The 27,951-nt window shown below is 37.8% G+C and overlaps 1 protein-coding gene across 1 annotated transcript in view; it reads left to right on the top strand.

The window, feature by feature from the left end:
• Window positions 1-11: 11 nt before the first annotated feature.
• The window catches only part of LOC128473505 (rod cGMP-specific 3',5'-cyclic phosphodiesterase subunit beta-like), a 29,376-nt gene continuing 1,436 nt past the window's right edge, over window positions 12-27,951 (top strand). The window contains exons 1-21 of the mRNA XM_053455745.1: window positions 12-565; window positions 6,112-6,264; window positions 7,162-7,251; window positions 8,297-8,437; window positions 9,810-9,884; window positions 10,605-10,669; window positions 11,791-11,857; window positions 13,249-13,296; window positions 13,734-13,883; window positions 14,722-14,865; window positions 18,875-18,940; window positions 19,354-19,500; window positions 19,662-19,769; window positions 19,862-19,971; window positions 20,211-20,298; window positions 20,794-20,894; window positions 21,701-21,808; window positions 23,705-23,768; window positions 24,519-24,593; window positions 25,015-25,098; window positions 26,761-26,917. Of these exons, the coding sequence (XP_053311720.1) occupies window positions 95-565; window positions 6,112-6,264; window positions 7,162-7,251; window positions 8,297-8,437; window positions 9,810-9,884; window positions 10,605-10,669; window positions 11,791-11,857; window positions 13,249-13,296; window positions 13,734-13,883; window positions 14,722-14,865; window positions 18,875-18,940; window positions 19,354-19,500; window positions 19,662-19,769; window positions 19,862-19,971; window positions 20,211-20,298; window positions 20,794-20,894; window positions 21,701-21,808; window positions 23,705-23,768; window positions 24,519-24,593; window positions 25,015-25,098; window positions 26,761-26,917 (2,512 nt within the window). The 5' untranslated portion in view covers window positions 12-94. The remainder of the gene's footprint in view (window positions 566-6,111; window positions 6,265-7,161; window positions 7,252-8,296; window positions 8,438-9,809; window positions 9,885-10,604; window positions 10,670-11,790; window positions 11,858-13,248; window positions 13,297-13,733; window positions 13,884-14,721; window positions 14,866-18,874; window positions 18,941-19,353; window positions 19,501-19,661; window positions 19,770-19,861; window positions 19,972-20,210; window positions 20,299-20,793; window positions 20,895-21,700; window positions 21,809-23,704; window positions 23,769-24,518; window positions 24,594-25,014; window positions 25,099-26,760; window positions 26,918-27,951) is intronic.

The raw sequence follows: 27,951 nt of genomic DNA, 5'->3' as shown, positions 1-27,951 counted from the left end.
TTCCAGGGCATCGGTCTGTAAAGCAATTTATCTTACACTGCTACACAGAAGACAGCATCTTGTTGACATTTCCGTTTTAACCGAAGCCCTCACAATGAGTCTTAAAAAAGAGGATGTTGCAGAGTTTTTGAAAAATAATCCTGCTTTTACAGAAAGATACTTTAAAAAGAAGCTTGCGCCAGAAACTATAGCCAGTGCATTTGGTCGTAAAGATGTTGCTGTTGATTTTGCAACGTTCCAGGAACTCGTCCAGGTAGAAGAGAGTGAGATTCTCTTCGAACTCATTAAAGACATGCAAGAAAGTATAAACATGGAGAAAGTCGTATTCAAGACTTTAAGGAGAATAAGCTTTCTTATTCACGCCGATCGTTGCAGTCTCTTTATGTACAGACAAAGAAACGGCACTCCCGAGTTGGCCACAAGACTATTTAATGTCCACAAAAACAGTAAGCTGGAAGAATGCCTTGTTCCACCTGACAGCGAAATTGTCTTTCCTTTGGATATTGGCGTGGTAGGACATGTTGCTCACACCAAGAAAACAATTAATATCAAGGATGTTAATGAGGTATGTACAGGATTTACTTATTCTCCTATTTAATAAATAGGCTGGATTCAAGATAAATTTGTGTCTGGTAATCCAAAACAGTGGCCACAGAGATCACAATAAAAACATTTGAAGGGTTTATTCAAGGGTATATGTCCATTGAAGAACCAAGCCTAGTAGGCATCTCCTACAAAAAGAGCTTGTTAGTTAGTTAAACCTAGATAAAGCACAGTTAGATCATGGATACATCCTAAATGTACACTCAATGACTGAACTATTCATAATGCCCTTCTTGCAGAAGAAACTTGTCGGGGCTGGCCCTTCACAATGCATTGAGTTGGGGAGTTGAAAACAAATCTGTCCTGTAAACTCCAACTGTAACAACACAGATAACACAAAAACATGAAAGATACATGCAATGCCATTTAATATCAATTTCCCAAACTCGTTGATTTTGTACAAACAGGCCACGTTTTAAAAAAAAAAACTAATTGCACAAATGTTAATCAGAAGTATTTTTTTTTAAAAATGTGCTAACTATATGGCCTAAATAATATTAAGGTTTATATTTTTCAAAGTAAATTGGTGATACATTTACCTTGTGTTCTCTAAAAGATGTAATTCTCTGATGTTTCTAAATATATCGTTTTAATAAAATTACTAATGGACATCTGTTTGACATAAAGGCCACTATGTATGAAGTCATTGTAAAGTGCTGGGGAATAAGATGGTGCTATATAAAGCAATAATAATAATAATAATAATAACAATGTGTGTGTTCTAACCACTTTAAGACCAGGGCTATTGTTCACCTACAGGATCAGAGCAATTTTTATTTTATTTATATATATTTATATATACACCCACACAAATAATACACTATATGACCAAAAGTATGTGGATATCCCTCCTAGGTCTAGGTGTTTAATCCACATCCATTACTAACAGGTCTATGAGTGTTTCAAGCACATAGGCAGCCATCTCCAAACATTGGCAATAGAATGGGTCGTAATGAAGAGCTCAGTGACAATAAATGTGTTAGTGTGGCAAAAGGTCTGTTCCTGAAATGTCTGCCCTGCTAAATATGCCCCATTCCACTGTAAGTGCTTTTATTGTGAAGCGGAAGCGTCTAGATGTAACAACAGCTCAGCCAGAAAGCAGTAGACCACACAGACTCAGAGCGGGGCTGTTGAGAACTGCATTATTCAAGCACCGTGTGTCAGAAGCTTCACAAAATGGATTTCCATGGTCCATAGAAGGTTTACTATAACAAGCCAAAGATTACTATATGGAATGCCAAGTGTTGGCTGTAATGGTATGAAGTGCATCACCACTGGAATCTGGAGCAGTGGGAACCTGTTTTTTGGAGTGATGGACAAATCTGGATTTGGCGGATGCCAGGAGAACTTTACTTACTAAAATGCATACTGCCTACTGAAAAGTTTGGTGGGGGAGGTATAAAGGTTTGGGGCTGTTTTTTCAGTGTTTGGTTTATGCTCCTTGGTCACAGTAAAGAGGAAGATATTTTAGACAATTATACACTTTCCAACTTTGTGACCTTAACCCCAATGAACACCTTTGGGATGAATTGGAACATTGGTTGTGAGCCTGGCCTTGTTGCCTGACCTCACAAATGCTGTACTGGATGAATAGGGAAAAATTCCCCAAGACACACTCCAGAATCTTGTGGAAGCTGTTATAGTTTTAAAGGGGGGCAACTCCATATTAATTTTAATGGTTTTGGACTGGGACATCCAACAATCTCATATAGGTGTGATGTCAGGTGTCCACATACCTTTAGTCATATAGTATATATATTTTTAGGACTAGTAGCTTTGGTTTGAATAAAAAAAAATTTAAACTAAGGAAACAAAATTTCACAATATATTTCTAAGCAATCTCCTAACACACTTTACTATTGTATTGAATCATATTACCGGCTGCACACCAACCCATATTGAGTTGGTATGCAACACCGTTTTCTTAAACTCGGAGGGGTACAAAATGTTTGGAGTGTTTTGCATCCTTTTTATTTACTTTTTAGAGTATCCAATGTATGTGGTTGTATATACATGAAAACTGCATACCTAGCGGATGTAGGTCACAGGATATAATATGATCCAGGGTAGGCACACATAGGAAGGGGTTAAATTCCATAATCATGGAAAATCTTCATTAAGAAAAAAAATAGAAAATACACTTTCAGGTCGGTAGGTGGGAAATGAATGGAAACAATGTTAAAGGAAAGAATTTTATAAATATTTAGAAATGGTTTGCAAGATCAGAAACAACACAAATTTACAGCAGAGGGATCTTGTCAAACTAATTTAATTTACATTTTTGACCTGATAATGAGAGCAGTAGATATACAATTGTGTGAAAAAGAAAGTACACCATCTTTAAATTCTATAGTTTTACATATCAGGACATAACAATCATCTGCATTCAGGTGTGTGTAAACACCAGGGGCGTGCCTAGAGTATTTTTGTACATGAGGCAAATCTTGTATGTGACACCCCTACCCCCACTTTAAAATGAAAAGACACCCTAAATTAATATCACCAGAAAAATTTATAGCACAAATTTGTAAACTGTATGCCAACTGGAAAAAAACTAGAAATCTGAAAAAAATAAAATATTAACTTAAAAATATATACTGAGTCAGACATTGATGCTGGTACAGCATAACTGCTATCATTATATACTGAGCCAGACATTGACAATTGTACAATATAACTGCTATCATTATATACTGCGCCAGACATTGAAAATAGCACAGCATAACACCTATCACTAAATACTCAGCCAAACATTAACAGTGGATTGTTGTCCCCCTGAATGTCTCCCTTTCTTTCCTCTGTCACTTTTCCAGCTACAGGTCCATTTCCTCCTCCATCTCCTCCTCTTCGTACTTCATCTAGGCTCTTCTGTCTCCTTCCGGTGCAATGTGCGTGGCTTCAGTGGGCCGGGATATGGCATCAAATCCCAACGCACAACATCAGTTGCCGACATGCATCGCAAGTCGGCATCTCCTGCTTGATTGATTTTAAGTCGGTTAGAGGTCCTTGATCTACCCAACCGAGCCTGCCTCTCCAGCAGTGGACATTATAGTCTCTGGAGGGGTGCACAGCTGATGCCGGCCTGGTGGCACGTCCCTGCGGAATGCCCCCATGCCCCCCGGTATGCTACTGGTTAACACAATACCAGGGAAGAAAGACATCAGCAATGATGTTAGAGAAGCAATTGTTGCTGCCCATGAATCTGGGAGGGGTTGCAAAAACCCCCAGGAGTTACATCTCAGACTCTACAGGCCTCAGTTAGCATGTTAAATGTTAATGTTCATGGCAGTACAATTAGTATGGACTAGACAAGTATGGTTTGTTTGGAATGGTTGACAAGAGAATGCCTTTTCTCTCTAAAACGAACATGGCAGCAAGGCTTAAGTTTGCAAAGTGGCATCTGAACAAATCACAAGATTTCTGGCGTCCTTCGGACAGACAAGAGCAAAGTAGAGATGTTTGGCCATAATGCACAGCGCCGTGTTTGGCAAAAAACAAACACAGCATATCAACACAACACATCTCATACTAACTGCCAAGCACAATGGTGGAGGGGTGATGATTTAGAGAGCATTACATGTGAGTGAATATGACAGAATACATTTATTGTCTCTTGAAGTTTAATTCAAAATGTGTTCCTGATCTGAAATATTAAAAAAAGGGGGTGGGCATTGTGATAGTATTCTTGTCTGGGGTGCCATTTAGTCTAGAAGTTGCCCTGGTTGTTTTTGTTAATGAAATCAATATATTCACAAGGGTCTATGTGTAACCATGCCTGAAATTATGTGCTGGTCGTGTGTGGAAGGGCCCATTTGTATCTCAATGCTTGCTTGATGTGCCTTATGGGAAGTATGGCCCTGTTTATCCTTGTTGAAGTTTATGTGCAGGCCCAGACCGGCAGCCGGGCACACCAAGCAAATGCCTGATGGGCTGGGTGACTAGTACTAGCTTTTAGCAGGCATCCACACACCTGTGATTTATTAGCTATTGACCTTTAGGTGCCATGCTTATTTTCAATTACGTGAGTATGGTAATTGAAATCCAAAGCTGGTGTCCCTCAAGCTGCTTATTTCCTGTTATAAGTACTGAATGCGTATGATTGTTTATACAAAACCCTTTTTGTTCAGGATTGGGAGTTCCTGACACAGTAAGGCTGGCATATCTCTCCTCATGCATTCATCCTACTTACACACGAACACGTGAACCTGGTGCAATATGATAAGCCTCTCAAAAGCTCATCCACAATAATGTAAACCTGCTATGTTCAACCTCATGTGATTAGTGCTTAACCCTTAAGGTTAGTAATCCAACTGAAGAAGGTACAACTAACATGCTCAAAGGTTTAGAAAAGTCTGGTGTTGCAGATAGGGTATTTTTAATGTATACATATAATATTTATTAGGTATATGTCATAAACATATTCCTCCTCGTTGGTTGCTCCTGCCAAGAGCAGGAAGAGCAACAGCAGCAAATTCCTTGTACACTTTGTACACCTTGTACACACTGCTGCTGACATAATTTTCATTTGGAGAGCTTATGTGCACAAGCGGACAAACATATGCTACTTGCTTTTGGTAGATTTATCAACATTAAGGAGGAAAATTAGGCAGTCTCACTTTTTAAGACCATGGAATGAAATGGTATCCACTACACTGTTTATAGACAATGTATTGTTCCATACCTCCCAGTTTTTATAGTACTCTCTTTTTTAGACATTGGGAATCATGGCCCAGTTGAGGGGTTTCTCTGACCTCCCCTGACTGACCCAGGGAGCTGTAAAATTAATATAGGTCTGAGCTGTTCCACCTTCTGATGCTCTGTAGCTGAGTGTTGCGAGGTGGCACTTTCTTTAAGTATAGTGTATTAAGTATTAAGTATTAAGTAGCCCTGACCATGCTTGCTTCTGGTGCCAGCCTTGCTGCTCCGCTCCTCTTGCCATACCTCCAACACAGGTGTCCCGATTTAGACACCTAAATTGCTGGGGTATGTGATTCCCAGATGACTAACCATAATTGAACCAACAAAATGCACTGACCTAGGTTGGAATGGGTATAGTGTCTTCAGTGATCTTCAATGGGCTCAGCACTTAATCGGTGGAAAACTTGGTCTCTCTGTTAGGCACATTGTGGATAATACCTGTGGTGTCACTGAGAAGAAAATGCTAATCCCTTTTTATGCAAAGGATATTACTAATATTATTAGATATATTAGATATTATTAAAAATAGATATTCATTTCAGGAGATACTCTTTTGTTTGGGGCCCATCACGTTCATCACTGCTTATCGCAAAAAGCAAAGCTCTAATGTTGAGCTTTAAGACATAATATGATCATACCTGCTTTTATTATGAAAGGTTTATGGAAGGCAATTCTAGGAAAGTCAAAATAACTATGCATAAAACTGTATTTAATCCTTGGTTTAATTATCGATCTGGTAGATATATTTACTTTTGCATCTTGAATGGAATGATTATGTTTCAAAATACTATTATTTCTGTCTTGAAACAGAACCCAGCATATAGCAGATTTGCAGATGAAGTTACAGAATACGCAACGAAGAGTATCCTTGCTACACCTATCATGAATGGTAAAGATGTAGTTGCTGTTATAATGGCAGTCAATAAAGTGAACGGCCCATATTTCACTCAACATGATGAAGATGTGAGTATTGTATTGTAATGTAAATGTCTTTTATCATTTCACCTTTGCTTTCTCTTTAAATGTTCTGTTTCACTTAAAAAAATAACTATTAACTAGCAGCAGACATGTCAGGCCCACGTTAAATATACCTTACTAGATCATGGTAACGTATCTTCCTTGTTATTGTATTCTGTTCAGTTTCTGTGGCACCATCCTATCTGTTCCTGAGTTTACCATCCCCTTAATTATTACGAAGATACATTTTTATTTGATTAACCCTGTTAGTGCTGGGGATTAGGTTGCATTTTGTTCCCTGGGAGGCCAGGACGATATAGGAACTTATCCTATAGTTAGAGCTGAAAACTCTATTCATAGATACCTAGTCATCAACTGTTATAATGGTAGAAATACAACAAAAAACATATTTTTCCCAATTTTATCTCCATATATTATAAGCCAAGTAAAAATCAAACATATGCAGTAATACATACAAGTAGATTGCATACAAAGTTCACATTGGTAACAATACTCGGCACATCAGTGGACAGGCACTCATAACAATTAAGTTCCACAATTGTGCTAAACAAACAAAATATAGGTACAAAATACACGTCAACAAGTATAGTACCATTTTTGCATCATCGGTACAACTGCTTTTGAGGGTCACAAAAATAACGCATAACTTAATTACTTAATTAAGTACAAAACATTATTTTTCATGACACTGTTTAAGAAATGTGTAGGGAACTGTTTAGGTATATAGAAAAATTTGCTTGGAAATAATAAAAAAAATGTATGTTTGCTTTTAAATGTTATGTTAATTGTTTACGACCTTCTAACGCACTTACTGTTTTTATAAACATTCCAGGCGTTGTTTACGACCTTCTAACGCACTTACTGTTTTTATAATCATTCCAGGTGTTTTTGAAGTATTTGAATTTTGCCTCCTTAAATTTGAAAATTTACCACTTGAACTACCTGCATAATTGTGAGACTCGACGCGGCCAGGTAACATGTCTTTCTTTGATTCTCCTATCACATTTACTGTACCATTTTGAGGACCACGACGGAATATCCCCTAGTGGCCTACATACAGTTTAAAATCACTGTACTTCAGTATCCTGGTACATTTAGAGAATATAGAAAAATATTGTAATCGTCGTGTACCACCATACAGAGTATTAGCAATACAAATCTATGCGCAGACACACTCGCTAGCACACTAACGCTGATGGATGCTCTAAAACAGCACCAAACAGGAACATTGGTACTTGGTTATTCCAGTACCCTGGTAGAAGTGTCTTAAAGCCCACTGCGACCTTTTGTTCACCTTCAGGGTATTGTGTACTTGACCTTCTGTTTATGGTTCCCGACTTCTGGATTGTTTCCCTCTATGATACTCGCCATCTGTCCCAACTTGTGTCTGCCTAATGCTTGTGAAGTGTATGCCTGTCTGGCTACTCTGTTGTATCATCCCTGGTAGTGCGTGTGCGATTTGTCACCCTTGTGCTTCCAATTATGTCTGGGCTGTTCTGTCATCCTCCAGACTGCTTGGGTCAGCAGTGTTTTGTAAGGGGTGTTCATTTTTGCTTCAGCGATCCAGACACTTGTCACTTAATGAAAACATTGTATTTTTGAGAAAGTGTTTTTCTGTTGGGTATATTAATCTCGGCATTTGTATGGTTTGTGTTTGTTTTGAGCCTCATTAACTTTTTTCAGTAAGTTAAAATGTAGTAGTGTCATGCAATTTTGAACTTGGGTAGTTTAATGATAGTTAAGGTGCTTCTGTAATGTGTAACAAAATTGGAGTCAAATTATACCTTTAATGGTTGACTGAGAGGATAGTATTTGAAGCAAGCATTTAGGAAACTGAATACCTCTCAGTTAACCATTAAAGGTATCATTTTAATCCACTTTTGCTACATTTTTACACCGCTTATGATTTCTTTATTATAAAAATATATATATATTTTATTCTCCTGGTTAACATGGTACCATCCTTTCTCTGTCTGGTTAACAATGAAATTAAAATGTTTGTATATTTGTTGTCTAGGTACTGCTATGGTCAGCAAACAAAGTGTTTGAAGAGCTGACAGACATTGAACGACAGTTTCACAAGGCCTTCTATACAGTCAGAGCCTATTTAAACTGTGATAGGTACTCTGTTGGCCTTCTGGATATGACAAAGGACAAGGTAAAGTATACATGATGCAATAATTAGTCTGTCTAGGTATCATAGAAACATAGAATTTGGTTGCAGATAAGAACCATTTAGCCAATCAAATCTGCCAATTTTTCCTGACTCAGACTCATTAATGCTTGATCTTGTCCATGGGCGTCCCCAGGATATTTCCCCCCTCTCCTAACCCAACATTTCATTATCTCCTCTCCATTGCCACCATTGTTGGCTCAGGAGAGGGGTATCCTGGTGGGAGGTAAATTTTAGTTACCAATTAATATTACAAATGATATGACTATGGTAGTAGTAGCAAACAGACCAGCATGTACTTGCGCAACATGAGGATTTTACTTTACAATAGTAGGGGTGGTAAGGATTAGCCACAACTACCCCAGTCTACAATTCTTATGGCGGCGCGCTGTATCTTATAGGAGCTGCAGTCAACAACAAAAAAGTTGGTGTAGTCCACCACAACCACAGTCTATGACCACAGTTCAGCTACCAATATGGCTAGCTGAATATTATTGTAGATGCAGTCATCAAAAATTAGTTTGTGTTGCCCCCAATGTCTACAGTTACTAGCTACTATTCCCATAATAATCAACTAGTAATGTTGCCTGGTTAATCAGTCAAGTAGAATAATGTTCTGTAGTGTAGCTCTGTGATGCACAGCAAACATAGTTAGAGGGTAGAAAAAAAGGGACATAAAGGCTTGGAACCAAAATAGGACACTTGGTAGTTTTGCAGCAGTCTTGGTAACATTTGGCACTCAAAGTGCTGTTACATTTCTCATACTCTTCAGCCAACCAACTGATGGCTAAGAATCATGAGATGTGCGTATACGTTTTCCCATGATGCTTTACATACTCGACAGGCTGAAGGTCATGGGAAATGTGGTCACAACAGCCGGAGTATTAACTAACCCTAGCTGCAAACATGTTTGAAAAAAACTACCTTGTGTCTGCAGAATGCAAATTGTGTCTCTGTCCAGACAGGGACTATGTGCCTGTGGAGGACCAGGTGTACAGAATAAAAAAAAAAAACACATTTTTTTGCAGTACTCCCCTGACTACCAGGTGTTTTTTTCTGTGTCTAGTTAACTTACTCTAAACAATCTACTGTTTCTCCTTCCCCTGCTCCCCTGTTCCAGTGGGAATTTCCATTCCTCTTGAACCCCTCTTCTCTGGACGCTCATGGTTTTGTCTCAGATTCAGGAAAACTTCACCAGTCCTATTTATTTTTCTCTTTTACCTTCTCCTTGTCCACATTTACCATTGATCCTCTTCTTCTTGATATTTTTTAAGAAAACTTTTAGCATCAACAAACACATGTTTCAAACACATGTTTTGACATTGAAGTGTAAAGTAATAGTGGATTCTGTTTTCAGGAATTTTTTGATCTGTGGCCTGTTCTAATGGGAGAAGTTCCTCCTTATTCTGGACCTCGGACTCCAGATGGAAGGGTAAGTTGTAAAAGGAGTGATGATAATTTTTTGTTTTGTATTTTTAAGATATGTTGAATGCATTATTTGCCTAAACATAGCTATAACTTTGTTGGATAAGCTACAAGTCTAAAAAAAGCGCTCAACAGTCAATAATTGCTGTGCGTCTTTGAAATTCTCCACCTAGTATGCAAAATATTATTTACTTCAGTGTTCACAACCTGAACTTGGAAAAAACAGGGTTAGGCAAAGTGATTGTAGAAGGCTTCTGCTTGTGGAAGAATCGGCGGAAGAACTTACTGCCACAACTGGGATACAGCAAGTATCTCCCAAGGTGGTTTGTCATCTAACATGTCAGAAAAGTTATGCAAGACAGTGGGGAGTGCATTGCTTATTTTATTTATTTTCAGGAGGCAGAGGACGATTAAAGGAAACTGGTGGAAAGAACTATTAATGTATAGCATAGGAGTGATGAAGAGAGTGAATGGGGCTTCCTCTTGATGATAGGCGAGAAAGTGGCAGAGAGGGAGGGATGTATCATACAAATGTAAACAGGAATGTTTCATACTTGTAATTATTATATTTAGGCTTAAGTGACATAGACATGTTTCACATCTTTTCTAGAGATAAAGCTAAAAACAAATACAATATGTTTCTGTCACAACATCGACTAGAAATACACACACACACATATATATATAGTTATATGCATATGCATATATAATCTGTTTATTTGTTTAGGAAATTGTCTTTTACAAGGTCATTGATTACATCTTACATGGAAAAGAGGATATTAAAGTCATACCGTAAGTATCGTGATAATTTTCAATGCGGAATATAACACACTGCGCCATAACCCTCTTCCACATGTGAGATGGTTATTGTGGAGGAAGACATGCAGGATTATTTGCTAACGTTCGAATTTAGTATGTGCTAAACTTAATGGTGACTCACAGGGTGAGCTTCCATTGAGGTTAGACCAGTGGCACAAGCTGTAATAAGCTTCCCGAGAGCTGGACAAATTGCAGATATGCTGAATTGAATTTTCATGAGCTTGCCTGTGAGAATGGCATAATTTGCCACTAAAACCTTGTCAGTGAATACCCAGATAAGTAATCTGTTACCTGGGGGCTATTAGGACAACTTGAAACATAATGACGTTTTAGTCTACTGATGTATATACCATATTTATATTTATTGTACACAGTATGGTGTCCAGTCTCTAACAAAGTTTTGGAACCTGCAAAAATACAGCTTTTCATCTCAATTAGTGGAGACACCAAATAGAAAAGACACTTGTAGAGATTGGGTAATAAATAACAATGCAGAGGGTCTCCCTGGAGCTCACTGACTTGGATGAATTGTTCTCAGTAAAAAAAAACCCATAGATGATAAGTTGCATGTCTCCAAAAACACAGATAAGAAAGTACCCTTGAGTAACAAACATAAAACAAGTATAAAAAAGCAAACTAAAATGTTGTGGCTTAACATAAAGGTCAGTTGGAAATACAAATGAAGAAACGGGGAATTAAAATATAAAAGTCAGAAGCGGGATAGAAACAGAAGCATGATTTATAAAATCCAAAGATACTAACAAAAACTGCAAAAGGGCAATTTGAGTAGCTACAGTAGAAAATCACTTGGGCTGACCCACTGACGGCGGCAGAAGTGCAGTTACACAATGTTAAATGACCCAGTGGGAATATCGCAGCAGATCACACTGTGACTGGGGGGTAAAACTGTGGGAGGTGTGTGGGTGGTGGGAGAGATGTTTTAGTGTGAGTGTGTATCTGTGAGTGTGTGAATGTGTTTGACTGTGTGTACTATCAAATTCAATTGGTGAATTTAAATACGGTGCTGGTGCTTTTATAAATAAATGTAATGTGTAAAATATTTGAATATAATTCTTTTACTTGTATTTTCCAAGGAATCCACCTGCAGATCACTGGGCTTTAGTCAGTGGTCTTCCAACCTACGTAGCAGAAAGTGGCTTTGTAAGTATAGTGCTTTTATAACAAGAATAGGGAAGTGTTGTTCTTGAGGATACCTGTGTTGGTTTACCAAGTAAATTTACCTTTGACCGCAGATTGATGGGCATCACTGTTGGCTCTATTTACTTAATTTAAGTAAGTGTAGTTGAGGAGTAAATGTCCATTTTACATGTTTACTACTGCCACACTTGAACTAAATGTTTTTCAAGTTGATGCAACTTGAAAAACAATATAATCTCGGTTACTCTTTAACTCTTGCAACTTGTAAATACAAGCTGTGGCAAGTGTTATGAATGCTACTATAAATCCAGAATAAATGTAATTAAAGAGACAATAACAATGTAAATAATAAAAAAAAAAATGGGATCCCCAAAGCAGTGGTGTATTTACCTTTGGGGCTGATCTAGGGCAATACTTCCACCTCCATGGTCGGCATCTCTGGTACAATAAAAGATGCTATGTGCCTTTAAGAAATGGAGCAGTGGAATAAGATGTCATATTCTGAGAGACAGTATCTTAAAGGCACACATCACCATTTAATGATGTCTATGGAGGCTGTGCTGGTATAGCATCCAAAGCCTAAATAGGCCAACTGGGGAGAACAGTTGTAACCAGCCCATTGTGTGGCAGGACACTGAGGGGTTGGATCATTCACCCTGTTACCCCCCCCACCCTACACGTGGACCTAGTCAACCGAGCCCGGGATACGTCACTGTCCCCAAGGCCCCATTAATGAAAGCAGGGCACCTAAGTGCTACACCTTCATAGAAAAAGAGAGGGACAAGGCATCATTCAACCAGTTGGTGCTGCTGGCGCTTGAAACTATATATATATATATATATATATATATATATATAATTTTTTTTCTTTTTTTCTTTTCCATAATGGTGCAATTAATAAGGGTTAGCTTGACTGAAGGGTTTAATTTTCGTGAATAAATACCTATATGTTGTATTACATTACCTTGTGGTTTCAGTAGGTTCTGGTCAACCTGTATGCGATTCTAAAAGACCCAAAGAAAAAAACAGGCCAAACTGTAGTTGTTAAAATAGTTATTTACAATGAGTAACACAATGCATATAATGTAATGGAGGAAGTGGAATAAGAATAAGGACAGGCAGATTGAATATATTTTCAAATATATATATATATATATATATATATATGATTCAATCCAGAATATTTAACTTTTCATAAAAGTTCCTTAACAGTTAGTATAGAAAAAAATAGATGTATGTTTCTGGAATAAACATAATGTTTTCCTAGTAATGGTTCAGTATATTTCTTTTATGGACATACTGCTATTTTTTCATTTAAACTGATTGTGTGTTTATCATGACGTAATTGCCCACCAGTCATTTCAAACTAAATTGTTATTGCTTTATATCTATCAGATTTGCAACATTATGAATGCAGCTGCTGATGAAATGTTCAAGTTTCAGGTAAGGATTGCAATTAAAAAATAAATAAATAGGTGCTTTATTGCATGCAAAACATGCCTTTTAGTCAGTAAACATATTGCAGACTGTGACTTTCCTAAAGATTTTATGGGTAAGAAGAAGCAACGTAAGTGTATCACTCTAGCTTAGAGGTTGGCAAGCCTCATCTAGTATGGCACTCATCCGTGGAATACCGTGCACAGAGTAGGTGTATGTTTATCTTTTTTATAAGTGGGGTGCTGAACTTAACTCAATATGTGAACTGGACATTTGTGAGTTGCAGGTGAGTTCATGCAAGCTGGAATTTGTTTTTTAATTCAGACCCATAACTTACATGAATTTGACCACAATTTGGATTGCCATTGGTTCTAGTAAACCAATGTTTCTTGTAATCACGGCTTGAGCTAGTCAACCATACTTTATCTTACCTTTTTCTTCAGAAAGAACCACTGGATGAAAGTGGCTGGGTAATTAAGAATGTCTTATCAATGCCAATAGTCAATAAAAAAGAAGAAATTGTTGGTATTGCCACTTTTTACAACAGAAAAGATGGAAAACCTTTTGATGAACAAGATGAAACACTTATGGAGGTAAGGGTTACACAAGTGTATCATTCATGTTCATGAACATACTATCATGTCGTTAAGGATGTAATCGTGCATTCTGTAGTTTTGTCAGATGACTGCTTCAGTGTAATGGCATTTGGTATAAGCTATAGATTTAAACCTTAAACAAAATAATAAAAGTAAATAAAAGGTCTTAAGGGTGGGAAAAAAACCCTTGGCCACAAAGTGTTAAATGCCATATAAAAAACCCTTAAAAATTGCTACATGTATTTTTTAACCAGAACTATTTTTACAAATTTTTCCTTCACAGGTTCTTAGCTTTTCTTCGTCATAAAGTAATACATTAATACCACACATACATACATATACAACAAAATAAAAATAAGCAAAAATACTTGAAAATGCAAGCCACATGTGACATACACAGTTTCTGAGTGGCAGGTGTTTACTTTTGCAATATTTTTAAACTGGTGATTTTACTGTATACACATAGCTTAACCTCTTAATGACCAAAGAGACTTTGTACCCTAAAGACCAAAGCTTCTTGCCATTTTTATGACCTTATATTTGTTCAACCATAATTCTCCTTTTTCATGTTTAGTGTACATGCAAGTGTATTCATTGATGTGGCATATTTATGTACCCAGCCATAATGATGCATGCAAATTAGTTAATAACTTTATTTTCAATAATCCTACAGAAAGATGTCAAAGATTTATTTTTTATTCCCAGACTTTTACCAGATTTTGCTATAAGTAAATGTGATTTTCCAGAGGGTAAAAACTATGAATTATAATTTATTACAATTAATCTTGATGTACCACATACAAATCGCTTGAGGTTTAAATACTGTCTCTCCTAGTCTTTGACTCAATTCCTCGGCTGGTCTGTACTGAACACAGACACCTACGATAAGATGAATAAACTCGAGAACCGCAAGGATATCGCTCAGGATATGGTGATGTACCACGTCAAGTGCAGCAAGGATGAAATGCAGGACATTGTGGTACTTTTACAACTGTTGTTCTTCTTTTATTGTTTTCTATTTTTTGGTATCTCTTATTTAAAGAACCTAGGTGCCTCAGTACCTTGTTTTTTGTTCTAATGTTGTAAATTTTTACTAACACTGTCTAGTAAATTTGTGAATATTCACTACTACAATAAGTATCTGCCATCTGTTTCTTGATGTCTAATATTTTGACTGTTTATTAGAATAAATTGCAATTAGCGTATTTCCCCATGTATATGACGCACCTTTTTTCGAAAATGGGGTGTAAAAACAGGGTGCATCTTATACAGTGGTTGTAGATTTTTTTTCCCGCTTACCTCTGTGTTGCTCAGCAGCGTCTCTTGTTCCTTCAAGGAGACACAGGAATCCAGTGGAGCCACGTGAATGTACATCACATCACATGACTCCGCTCCATTCCTGCTCCCCTGGGCGAGTGGCACTGGAAGATCTGCAGTTTAGGTAAGGGTGGGGGAGGGTGTATGAGTCTGGGTGAATGAGGGAATGAATGAATATGTGTGTGTGATAGCATGGATGTGTTAGTAGGGGGGGTAGGGCACAGGGAGGCTGAAAGTGATGTGCATGTGTTGGCTGCTTGTGCATAATAGGAGTGTGATTGCTATATTAAATATACATGATTGCTAACAGCAATAACACTCCTATCATGCCCAGGCATACCCAGATTCCAGCACAGCTAATATCACATTCATCCTGGAACCTGGGCATGATAGAAGTGTACTTTTTGGGCCCCAAAATTAAGGTGTGTCTTATACATGGGGAAATACAGTAATAATTTATAGTTTCTCAACCTGACAATATGGGCCTTAAATTGCTATTAATGTTTAGCAATTCATTTATAACATTTTAGAAACTTAGCAACATAGAATTTGACAGCAGATAAGAACCCTTCAGTCTGCCCATTTTTTCTCCTGCCTTCCCCACCTTTATAACAATTATGTGTCCTGGTTTGAATTGCAGTCAGCAACCACAGAACTTTTCCTGATGGCTTTGGAAAGCTTTAATGTCACCCCTGCCATTAAAAAGCCATTCCAGGCGCTCCTTTTAATTTGATCAGTGACTCACTGAAAGACATGAATGAAATCCTTTTAAAGATTAACAAATCTGTAACGTTGGTTGTTATGCTTTATATATTTGTGTATAAGAAATAGTGTCCCACTTCTTTTTACCTGAAACATATATACCCGTAGAGCTTATCAAAAAAATATGAAATTCTGTTGAAGAACAAAACAGGTATTTTTATAATAATTATGGTAGCTTGAATGCAACATTAAAAATGTTTTTTAAAAATAACTTGACTTGTCTTATACCATATTTTTTTTTACCAATCATTGGGAATGTGGATTTTTCATTTGCCCTTTTGGATTAATATTGACGCTGGCAAATACTGTAAAACACAATGTGCATTACAACTATCATAAAGGCATACATTTGATACATTCAAAAAAGCTTAACTTTTTCAATACAGCTAAACTAGTTGTCTCAGGTCATCTTCTGGACTGTCTATGAAGTCCATTGTCCATTGAGGACAGGAAGCTTGTAGCTTCCTCACAGAACTCTATCCCCCCCTCCCTCCTCTGGGGGCGGGGCCAGAGCAGTTGCTCGTACAGCCGGTCCCTTGCAGAAGTCTTCGAGTGAGAGATCTGCAGTTCAGGTAAGGGGGTGGGGGAGCGTTTTTGGGTAAGTATGTGTGATTAATGTGTGAAGTATGTGTGATTAATGGAATGAATGAGTATTTAATTGTTTGTGAATGTGTGTTTGTGTGTGATAGCATGGATGTGTAAGGGGGGTGGGGGTTGTAGCATGGCATAGGGAGGCTGTAATCCCACTACTATCATCCCCAGGTTCCAGCATGTACTGGCTGCCTTGGCTTGATAGGAGTGTGATTGCTGTTAGCAGCAATCACACTCCTATCAAGCCAAGGCAGCCAGTACATGCTGGGTTAAAAGGCATATCATGGGGCTGAGTGGCATATAGGGGGTTAAAATGCATTTCTGGACCTCCAGAAATGCATTTTAACCCCCTATATGCCACTCAGCCCCATGATATGCATATATACCTCCAGAAATGCATTTTAACCCCCTATATGCCACTCAGCCCCATGATATGCCTTTTAACCCCCTATATGCCAGAGTGGCATATAGGGGTATAAGGCATATCATGGGGCAGAGTGGCAAATAGGGGGGTATAAAGCATTTCTGGGGGCAGAGTGGCATAACTGGGGGGGGCAGGTTGGCAAATAAAAGGAAATTTAAAAAATATATTTACATGAATTAATATTTACTGGTAAAACTTTTTTTCCTATAGGGTCGTCTTATATTCAGGCTTTTTGTTTTTTCCTAAATTAATATTTTGATTTTGGGGGGTCGTCTTATAATCGGGGTCGTCTTATAATCGAGCAAATACGGTATATATATAATATTATTATTTTTTGTGATGTATTATAAATGAGAAACTACAAGACAAAACCAGAAAAGAGTGTTGCTGAAATATTCTCTCTCAATGGAAAAGTACTAACATAAAGTAAGTGGATATCGTTATGAAGCTCTGGATTGGACCAGGGCTGCGTGGGTGACATGCAGTTTAAGTAAACATGATTTCTGAAGAAAGGAAGAAAGTGAACACATTTCATAAGAGCCAGGTTAACATCACGGGTACTGAGTGACAAAAAGATTAGCTAATTCCCCTCTTACCGTATAAAATAGGTAAAGTTATTCCTAGCATATTCTAAGCATATATTTCATCTTAAAGGAATCCACTAGAGTCAAAAAATTTGCGGGCCTATAGTTACATCTTACCTGGATGGACGATATCCAAAGCTATTTGTTGTTGATTAAGAAATAATTAGCGATATATTTATTTATATTTATCATAAAACTATTAAACAAGGAGACCCAGAAACACTTTCCTGATGGACAGTCATAACTCCATGTACCTACAATGAACAGTATCAGCTTTATTGTATGGCGCACAAGGACGGGCGTAGGCCTGGAATCTGGCACAAGCGGCACGCATGTACCATATGTCTTATATAATATTACCTTAGCATATTCTGACAAAGACAGGACATTTTAAGTTTATGGGCCCAAATAAGGCAATGAGAAATCATAAAATTAGCATCAAAACATGAAAGAAAAATGTAGTGGAAGTTAACATTTGCCATCAGAAAACAGAAGAGCATGTTTTATAGCCACAAGGTTGGCAACTGTAGAGCTAGCTAGACAGGTTGGAGCAGAGTGTGGTGGAGACAGCCCTGTATAGGGTAGAGAGTTGTTAGAGCCTTATATAATTAACTTTCCATGGATATGGGTTACTATATAGGGGAATAATGAAGTACACTACCTTGTTGGTAGTTTACGAAAAAAACTTGATTGTCTTTACTGGTGGATTCAAAACCAGATAACATTTGGTTAATTTAAAAGGCCGTGGCCCATCATAAGACTTTGGACTTCTTAATTGAAATATTCCTATTTTTGCGTCTCCTTTTCCACTGGGGTACATTTTCAATGTTGTCAGGGCCGGCCGAAGACTTAACGCTGCCTGGCATAATCTATGCCCCCCCCCCCGGTACTTACCTTTAAACAGTCCTGCGGCGAGTCTCCCTGCTCTGCCACGGTGCCGGCTTGTAATGCTGAGCGCCGGAAATTGACGTCACTTCCGGCGCTCTGCATTACAAGCCGGCACCGGGACCGAACAGGGAGACTCGCCGCAGAGGAGAGAGAGAGAGGGGCGCCGAGCGGGTAAGCGAAAACCACTCGGTGCCCCTCTCTCTCTCTCTCTCTCCTCCGCTTCAAAAAAAAAACAAAAAAAAAGCGCTTGGGGCGGCAAAGTGCCGCCCCTTCTAAAGTGCCGCCCCTTCTAAAGTGCCGCCTGGGGCAATTGCCCCAGTCTGCCCCATTATAGGGCCGGCCCTGAATGTTGTTATATTGAAAGAACAATTAAAAGTTATATTATGATACTCTAATGACTAACTTTGTTTATCCTTTTTTAGCCAACGCGCGAAAAGCTTGGGAAGGAGTTTGAACAGTGTGATGAGGATGAGATTGGGAAACTTCTTGTAAGAACTAAACTCATATGTTTCATTAGATAAGCTATATCATTATTTAACACTTGATGTAATAAAACCCATCGAAGGTATTGGTTAAATACTGTAAAAATTGTACAGATTTTCTTTTAATTTCTCTAGAACAGAAGATAATGATATAATAAATTAACTATACCTAATCATTGTAAATTGGAATAAAATGGAAAATAAGTACAGTGGTATTTTATGTACAGGAAGAAACAAGAATCTTGCTCTCTCTATTTATTGGGATTTTATGGCATAAATATACAGTATATGGTACATTCCAAATGTTTTTGAAAATCTTCAAATAATAATAATTGATGTCCAGAAATCAGAAACTACTATTAACCATACTCTTTCAATCATAAAGAACATACATCAATGCACATTTTATGTATCTACAGAAAAAAGAACTACCTGGACCCCAAAAATTTGAAATTTATGAATTCCGATTCTCTGACTTTGACTGCACTGAATTAGATCTTGTGAAATGTGGAATCCAAATGTATTACGAGCTTGGAGTTGTAAAAAAGTTCCAGATCCCACCAGAAGTAAGTAAGGAAGCGCCATTTTCATGTACAGGGAAGCAAATATCATGTTATATTATGTCTTTCAAATAACACTTATACACTAATAAACAGAATAAGCAGTAGAGCTTGCTAGGCATTCTCTAGATTCTACATGCTCAGTGTATTTGTTCCTGTTTTTCCAGGCTCTTATAAGGTTTATGTATGCAATGAAGAAAGGATACCGAAAAGTCACCTACCATAATTGGCGTCATGGGTTCAATGTTGCCCAAACAATGTTTACTCTTCTAATGGTATGTCCCCCCCCCAATATACCGTATCTGGGATCTAAAATTAGACCTCTCCCTAGCAAGGTTAATGCATGTCCTTTAATTATTTTTTACAGACTGGGAAACTGAAACGCTACTACACCGACCTTGAAGCAATGGCTATGGTCACGGCAGGATTTTGCCATGATATTGACCACCGAGGAACAAACAATCTTTACCAAATGAAGTAACTGCTTTTTTATACTTATAAACCAAGAATGTAAGACTCTTTTCTGAGGATATAATGGTGGCATATTGACCCATTACCCTGGTGCCTTTAAAAACAATACTTGTAACTATACTTGTAATCTAGCCATGTATGCAGCCGCAGAATGCATCTTATGAAATAATATTTGTTTTATTTACATCATTCCAGCTTACTTTCTTTTTTAAGATAGTTTTGAGTAATTTATTATAATTTAATAGATCTCAGCATCCTTTGGCAAGACTTCATGGATCTTCAATTCTGGAGAGGCACCATCTGGAGTTTGGAAAGTTCTTACTAGCCGATGAGGTGAAATTAATGTAGTTTAAATACAGTGATTGCTTATTTTACACTCTATAGTCAACATTTAATATCATTTTATAGCACACACATCTCTATTTAGGTAAAATAAATTCAGATCTTTAATGGGCATTCATTAGAACAGCGGCTCGCGGTCACTATGGGGAGGAGTGGGGTATAAGTGGGTGTGACAAAAGGGGAGGGGTTTGTGTGGGTGGAGCCAGGGGCGGCAAAATTATGTTTTGCTAGGGTGGCAAAAATCCTTGCACCAGCCCTATATAGTAACATAGTTCCTTTCTCAAACAATGCATATTAAGTATGTTGTAAGTACTCTCAGAAGCATTGTTTAAAAGCAAAAAAAAAAGATAGTAAGCATATACTTACCTAAGGGAGAAGCTTATCACCCACTCCTCGGCATTACTGTGTACATAATGGTTGGGGTTATTTCTGTGCTATGAATTATTTCATATGAAATCTAAACAAGATATTTTTCCATTATGCTAGACAATGAATATATACCAAAACCTAAACAGAAGACAACACGAACTTGTCATCCATCTTATGGATATCGCTATCATAGCAACAGATCTGGCACTTTATTTCAAGTAAGTTGTAATAAAGTAGACGAGCACTGCAAAACACTGCATTTTACGCAATCGAAAGTGTGTTCTGATGTAATTTGAATGGAATTTCAAAACTGTAAATATTTAATGAACAGTTAGTTTATGAACAGATCTAGTTAGCTAATCTTTAACGTGCCGAATTGAGCTTTCTACACGCCAGGTATGCTGCTAAGGATGATCAAGCACAGGAAATACGGAAACAAAGCAGTACAACATATTTACAAATACACAACAGCATGATAGACAGAAAATTAGAGATGCCATGGCATAAACAAACAGAGCCGAAAAAAGCTATTTCTTTTGCCTTTGATCAAGGCCTGTGCATGAGAGAAAGCTACAGGCAGGCAAAGGAATTGTAAGAATCACAAGAAAAGAAATGATAAAAAGGGTTATTAGATACAGATCTGCGCTGATGTACTCCCAAAGTCCCTCTCTCCTTTTTTCTATCATCTTTTTCCCTTGCAGAACTTTTTTTTCCTACTTCTTGCAGTGTCTTTTCAGAAGTAGGGCAAATACACAAGACTCTTGCATCAACGACCCCCAGCCACATATACTGCGGAAGGGGGGGGGGGCATAGGGTTCAATCAATTTTAAAGATGGCCCTGACTACAAGTGGTTATAATAATATATTCTATACATATGTATATACATTATATACATTATATACATTTATTTGCAATTCCGTACCAGTCATTAATATATTTGCAGTCAAGAATTGTGTTGCCATTATTGTAAAGTATAGTGATCCAATAGGAAACCTGGTTGATTGCATGTTTTTCTTTTCATAGAAAAAGAACAATGTTTCAGAAAATTGTTGACCAGTCCAAAACATATGATGATGTCCAGAAGTGGACTGACTATTTATCTCTTGAAACAACGAGGAAAGAAATAATCATGTAAGCATAAGTTCAAATGTATAATACCAAATTTGTATGAAAAAAAGCATAGCCTGAATGTTAAGTTTCCAATTGTGCTGTCAACTCTTGTGAGAGGGAATATTTGCATTCTGTTAAATCATGCAGCCAGTGACATATTCTGGTCTAAGCCAACTAGCCGTAGAGTGGCAAGTTCAAGGGGAGAGTATCTGCAAATCTTTTAGGGATGATTAAGGAGATCACATATCTGCCTTGTAACCCATCTATTTACACTATGGAGTTACTACCTACAGCTTCCATGGCATGGGGTATCCACGCTGCATTTCATCAAAAGGTAGAGTGGCAGGATATGACATCATTTCCCACCACTCAGTGAATAGGGACGGTAACCATACCTGGGAACTCTCCGGGTTTGACCTGGAGATTGCCGGGTGAGTGCTGCTCCTCCAGTTTTCCGGGCCAAGACCCGAATCTTCCGGGTCGTGGGAGTGGAGTCTTGACACACCCTACTCCCCCCCCATTTTTCCCTTGAAATGGGGGTGTCAGCGGGAACTCCCCCGACGTCAGTGGGAACTCCCCCGACGCCAGCGGGACCACCCACCAATGTCAGCGAGACCGCCCACCAGCGTTAGCGGGACCTCTCACCAATGTGAGAGTGCAATCCTGGCCGCATCCCGCAAGGGAAGGCTCCGGGTAGCCGGAGCCGAGAAGTTCCCAGGTATGACAATAACACAGAGGTGAGTGTCAGCGGCAGCTCGGTCAGGCATAGGGAGGCCCCCAGTTCAAGTGCACCACTGCATATAGCACCTCCTGCTCAAACACAATAGAGACAATAAAGCATTATGAAAAGTGCTACAGACTACAGTTATTTCAATCAGTCTGCATTACAACCTGCCTGTCTTCATTGAGAAGATGGCGAAATCATTAAAAATAAAACTATTCATAACATGGCAGCCTGAAGCAAGGTGGCCTTAGCATATCAAAATACACACAGACACACCGACAATGATAACTGTATAATGTTTATGATTTATGGATGTGGGTAAAGACCTATACTATCACCAGTGAGTGTGGACATGTAGCTATGTGCTCGACTCTTTACTATTAGGGTAGAAATTCTATTTACTTCTCAAAGCCAGCTGAAGCTGTAATTGTGTTTTATTTATATAGAATTAATTAAAAATAGAATTTGTTAGCAGATACAACACATTTTAGCCTATCTAGCAGGGACGGGCCGACCCAGGAGGCAAGGGAGCAATTGCCCCAACAGGCCTCTACAAAATTGATCACAAATTGTTTGACCTGGAACAGTCCTCAGTTCACTAGAGTTTCACACCCGTTTTCGCTGGCAAAAAAACCCATTGAAATCATGTGCGGGGTCAGCCAAACACATCTTCTGCAAGACAAGAAGTTGGAGGGAGTGGAAACCCTTCATGGAAAAAACTATAATTTAACAGTCACACTTAGCTGCCATATTCATCATGGTGCATATCATAACTAGAGTGTCTCTTTCAGTTCCTTCACTGTTTAAACTTCCACTTCTGCTGGAAGACAATTCCACTTTATCTACCCCCCTCTCTGTGAATCCCAACAGTGTGATATTTATATATGGGTTAATAGGTCTACAACCAACGTTGCAGGAAGAAGCAGGGACATCTTTGCAGAAGCATTAACTAGACTTTGCTCAGGGAACATGTGTATGGAATACTTAAAGCACCCAAAATAGGTTCTTAAACTTTACACCACATGTAACAACAGATCATTCATTAACCTAGCAAGCAATTAAACGCAAGACACTTAACATTCTAAGATTTAGAGAGACAGTTAATGTATGGTGGTTGGACCTGAGAAGTAAAGAAATAATGTTATTAATATTTGGGTGGGTAATATTGATTAGTAATTATATTTATTCGACAGGGCCATGATGATGACTGCTTGCGACTTATCTGCTATCACTAAACCTTGGGAAGTCCAGAGCAAGGTCAGTTGCCACCCCTGATGAAGAAAAAAACGGTTGTATTTGCTGATTTGAAATGTATTGCTTATTCAGAATAAAGCTTTGTAGTATTCCGAGAGTCACATATGTAGAACAAAGGCAAAGGAGAATGTAATGAATAACTTATTTAGGAGTACATACCTTTCTAATATTTGTCCTTAGTAATCATTTATTAGCTGTCTATCATATAAAAATGAATCCCATTTTTAGTGCTGTTATATGCAACTTTTGACCTCATGCTTTTCTGAGGAATAACTAAGCAGCAGCTTAGTAATAGAATTAAAAAAATCCAAATAAAAAACATAAAACATGCAAACACAACAATACAAAACAAAAATAACAAAACAAAGGAATCACAAAGAGAATGATGGAAACTAGTAAATGAAGTAATGTTTGATACAGTAGATGTCTTTTTGGATGCTTTACCTTAAATTAGAATGTATCTTTTTCACATAAAATGTTTACTAAAACTAATTTAATAAAGAGGTATAAGCTCTTAGTTTATAATACAGTCATCTTAGTGGTGCTTGAATAAAGACAACCCATAAAGCAAGAGTACACAATGACTAGTGCTAGTTTAAGTTTATGGAGTAGTGATTTATATAACTGCAAGGAATGCATGTCTCACTATATATATGTAAACTTACAATGTTCATACGCCAACCTTCCTATGTATTAAATTGCCTGATTGTCTGTATGCTTGGACTCCAACCATTTCTCATCTATATTTCCTAGGTTGCTCTACTAGTAGCAGCCGAGTTTTGGGAGCAGGGAGACTTGGAGAGGACAGTACTCCAGCAACAGCCAATTGTAAGTAAACATCAGCTCCCATGATTTATAATACACCGAATAAACCAAAGATTTACGTCAATCTTTGTTGCTAATAGCCACCCAAGCCACATTCAGCTGAGTTTTGATCATTATAATAATTGTAACTAAAATACCTTAGGTAGGTATGTTAGGAACTCAGTATAACCCATACTAGCTCTGGCTCATGAAGAACGGAAGAGCATGAGCTGGAACTGAACTGGCTGAAACTCTTATTATAGTTTTGGGTCACTGGATGTCCCTAAAGCCAAGTACAAGTCAACCCAGACACCTGGCTTGTTTGTGCCACAGGCCATCACTCTCACTTTTAGCGTCTAGTATATACTATGCCAAACTGTGTACACATAAATCTCATAAAAAAGCTTTAAAATATAAGTACAAATCCCATCAATCTCTTTCACAGCCAATGATGGACAGAAATAAGTCAGCAGAACTGCCGAAACTCCAGTGCGGTTTTATTGATTTTGTATGCACATTTGTATACAAGGTAAGAAAGAAATATTGAATTTATTCCTTGTTTATTTCTAGCAATGAATTTATTTATAATATAAAATGTATAAAAACAAAAACAACAAGTCTAACCAGACTAATGCATCACATTATATTATGGTTTTTTTTTTTAAACGCCGGCAGGTTACACAGCCCTATTAAAAAAAGTGGAATAATGAAATTAACAATAATATTACAGTTTTAAATATAAAATTTACAGTCTATTAGGAGGTTAAGACAGAATGGGATGGAAAGAGAAGGACTGCTTGGGTAAGGATTATTTGAGGATGGTGTGGAGAAGTCACTGATGTGCAGATCTCAACAGTAGTGAGGATGGATGGTTTAATAAGGATTCAAGTTGGCATAAAAAAAGTTAATGTGGGAGAGGTAATTTAGGGTATACCAGAGAAGTGAAAGGAGGGAAAAAGAGAGGCCAGTTAGCAGGGAGTTACAATAATCTAGAGGGGCTATCACCAGGGAATGCATCAGTATTTTAGTAGTCTCTTTTTGAGGAATATTTTGCAGGTGAAAGTGACAAGATTTGGTGGGTGACTGGATATGAGATGCGAAGGAGAATGAAGTCAAATGTAACGCCAAGGTAGCAAACTTAGACTGTTGGGTAGAATTCTCAACAGTGATAGGGATAACAGGCATTGTGGATAGATGAGATGGGCTTTAGGATGTGGTTTCAGTGAGGTTAAGAAGTCATGTGAGAGGAAAGGTAAATTAGTGACTCAGTGTAGTGGTGGTACTGGAATCCAAAACAATAGATTGGCTTTTCAAGAGAGAAGTTATAGACAGAGAAGTGCCAGAGAAGTAGACAATATTGTTACAGTAAGAATGGGAGGGTTTGGACCAGGAGAGAGCCATGTCGCAGACAAGACTGAAGGGTCTGAAAAGAAATAAAATGGGTGAGGCCGTTCTAGATAAAATGTTCCAATAGATTGGAGGCTAGGGGAAAAGGAAGAGGGGATTTGGGATCTAAAGGCTTTTTTAAAATGAAAGAGATTAGAGCATGGAAGGGTGATGAAAACACTCCAGTGGAAAGAGAGATGTTGGATATGATAATCACTTACCCCCTATACCTGAGCTGCGTGCACATTGCTTTTAATTTAGGATATTTGTTATATAGAAAAAATAATTAGTAGTCATTAATAGACTTGGGCGCTGGCCAACTCTTTGTGTGGAAACATTTTTTCGGATTCCAGTGTTCACCCGTTCCTGTGTTCGGTTCGGGCGAATATTCGCGTACATTCTTCGTGTTTGTTTTGTTTCTTGTTTTTTTTTGCCGTTTTTTGTAGGTTTTGTAGGGGTTAATACGGGGTTACTCGGTACTGAACACCCTTCGTGTTTGTTTTCATGTTCGCCCGAATACGAATGCACAAGTCTAGTTATTAAGGAGAGGTTCTAAACTCTACTATACCCACATGTCTAAGCACCCCTGGCATGTGTCATTCATAGATAAGTAAATCACTCCATCTATTGTTTCATAAGGAAACAGAGGGTCGACCTCACTAAACTGAACCCTTTAATTTAGTCACAAAACTTCTTGTTGTGTCCTCCTAAACTACTATAAGCCATTACTACTAGTAATATAATGATGAAAGTTATGATAAGGCCCAATTTTTTATTTTAACTTTTTTGTGTGTGTGCTTTTTAGGAATTTTCACGCTTTCATGAAGAAATTCAGCCTATGTTGGATGGTCTGATGAACAACAAAAAGGAGTGGAAAGCTCTAGCAGATGAGTATGAGGCCAAAATGAAAGCAATTGAAGATGAGAAGAAGAAAAAGGAAGAGGAGATTGCTGCAAAAAAAGGTTAGGACGTAGATATTTTGAAGCAGCACAACTATATTTTTCAACATGATAACAACATGAAAAACCCACGGAAGTCATATAAATTCAAAGCACTTTTCGTAAATTGGTTATGGGCCAGTCACTCCTTTCAAGAGACAAACAAGAAGAATCATATCAGCTTAAATTAAACACCATTGCATGTGTAATTTAGTTCACTAACCTGGTCGATGTAATATTTGGGAAAGTGACAGCTCTTTTTTAAGGTTATACATATTATTCTTCAACACAATGTATTATACAGACTCTACATTCAAAATTATAACAAACACTGGGAGAACATGGGATCTGCCTGGGCTACAGGGGTCTTCAAAATGCTGTCCACTATTTTAGTCTTAAAGTAGAGTTGTCACTTTGCCCAGAATGGCAAATTGGCAGTTCAGTATACTAAAAGAACACAAGGTGTTTACAGCTGATATGCGTCTTCTGCCACCTTTTGCCCCATTTTCAGTATTAGTAACTAAATATCTCCACATCGACCACATTGATTGCCAAATTTAAATGTAATAAATTAATTTAGTAAAAACTAAAAGCTGTGTTGGCGACTATTCCCCTTTAAGAGCCCCTCAATAAAAGATTCAATAAAGATTTTCTTGTCCGCTAAACCCAAAGTAATATCTTTACCTTTATATAATTTACCCATACGCTTATCGATATTATCTCTTTATTCCTAAACACGACAAAAGTTATTTAAGTAAATTAACCTTAATCCATAATCTTTCTAAATCCTCTTTTGCCAAAGTCACTTTAGTTATGCAATCATTTTATGTTTAATTAGCTGTTCCAAATTACCCAGACTGACGTGACAAATCATTCTTTAACACATACAGCGATGTATGAAACTCTTCCAAGGTCGCAAAGATTGACACTTGATGCAAGCACTGAGTTTAAAAACTTTCCCCATAGTTTGCAAAATGATGACTTATTTTTAGGTACAATGGTTTGAGAACTCAGTGGTAGAATAACCCTGTGTGCTACACGACCTTATCGGTAACATA

This window comes from Spea bombifrons, chromosome 1 (genome assembly GCF_027358695.1).
Source record: "Spea bombifrons isolate aSpeBom1 chromosome 1, aSpeBom1.2.pri, whole genome shotgun sequence".
Lineage (NCBI taxonomy): Eukaryota > Metazoa > Chordata > Amphibia > Anura > Pelobatidae > Spea > Spea bombifrons.
Note: the sequence above shows the minus strand (reverse complement) of the source record. Positions and strands in the feature narration are given on the sequence as shown.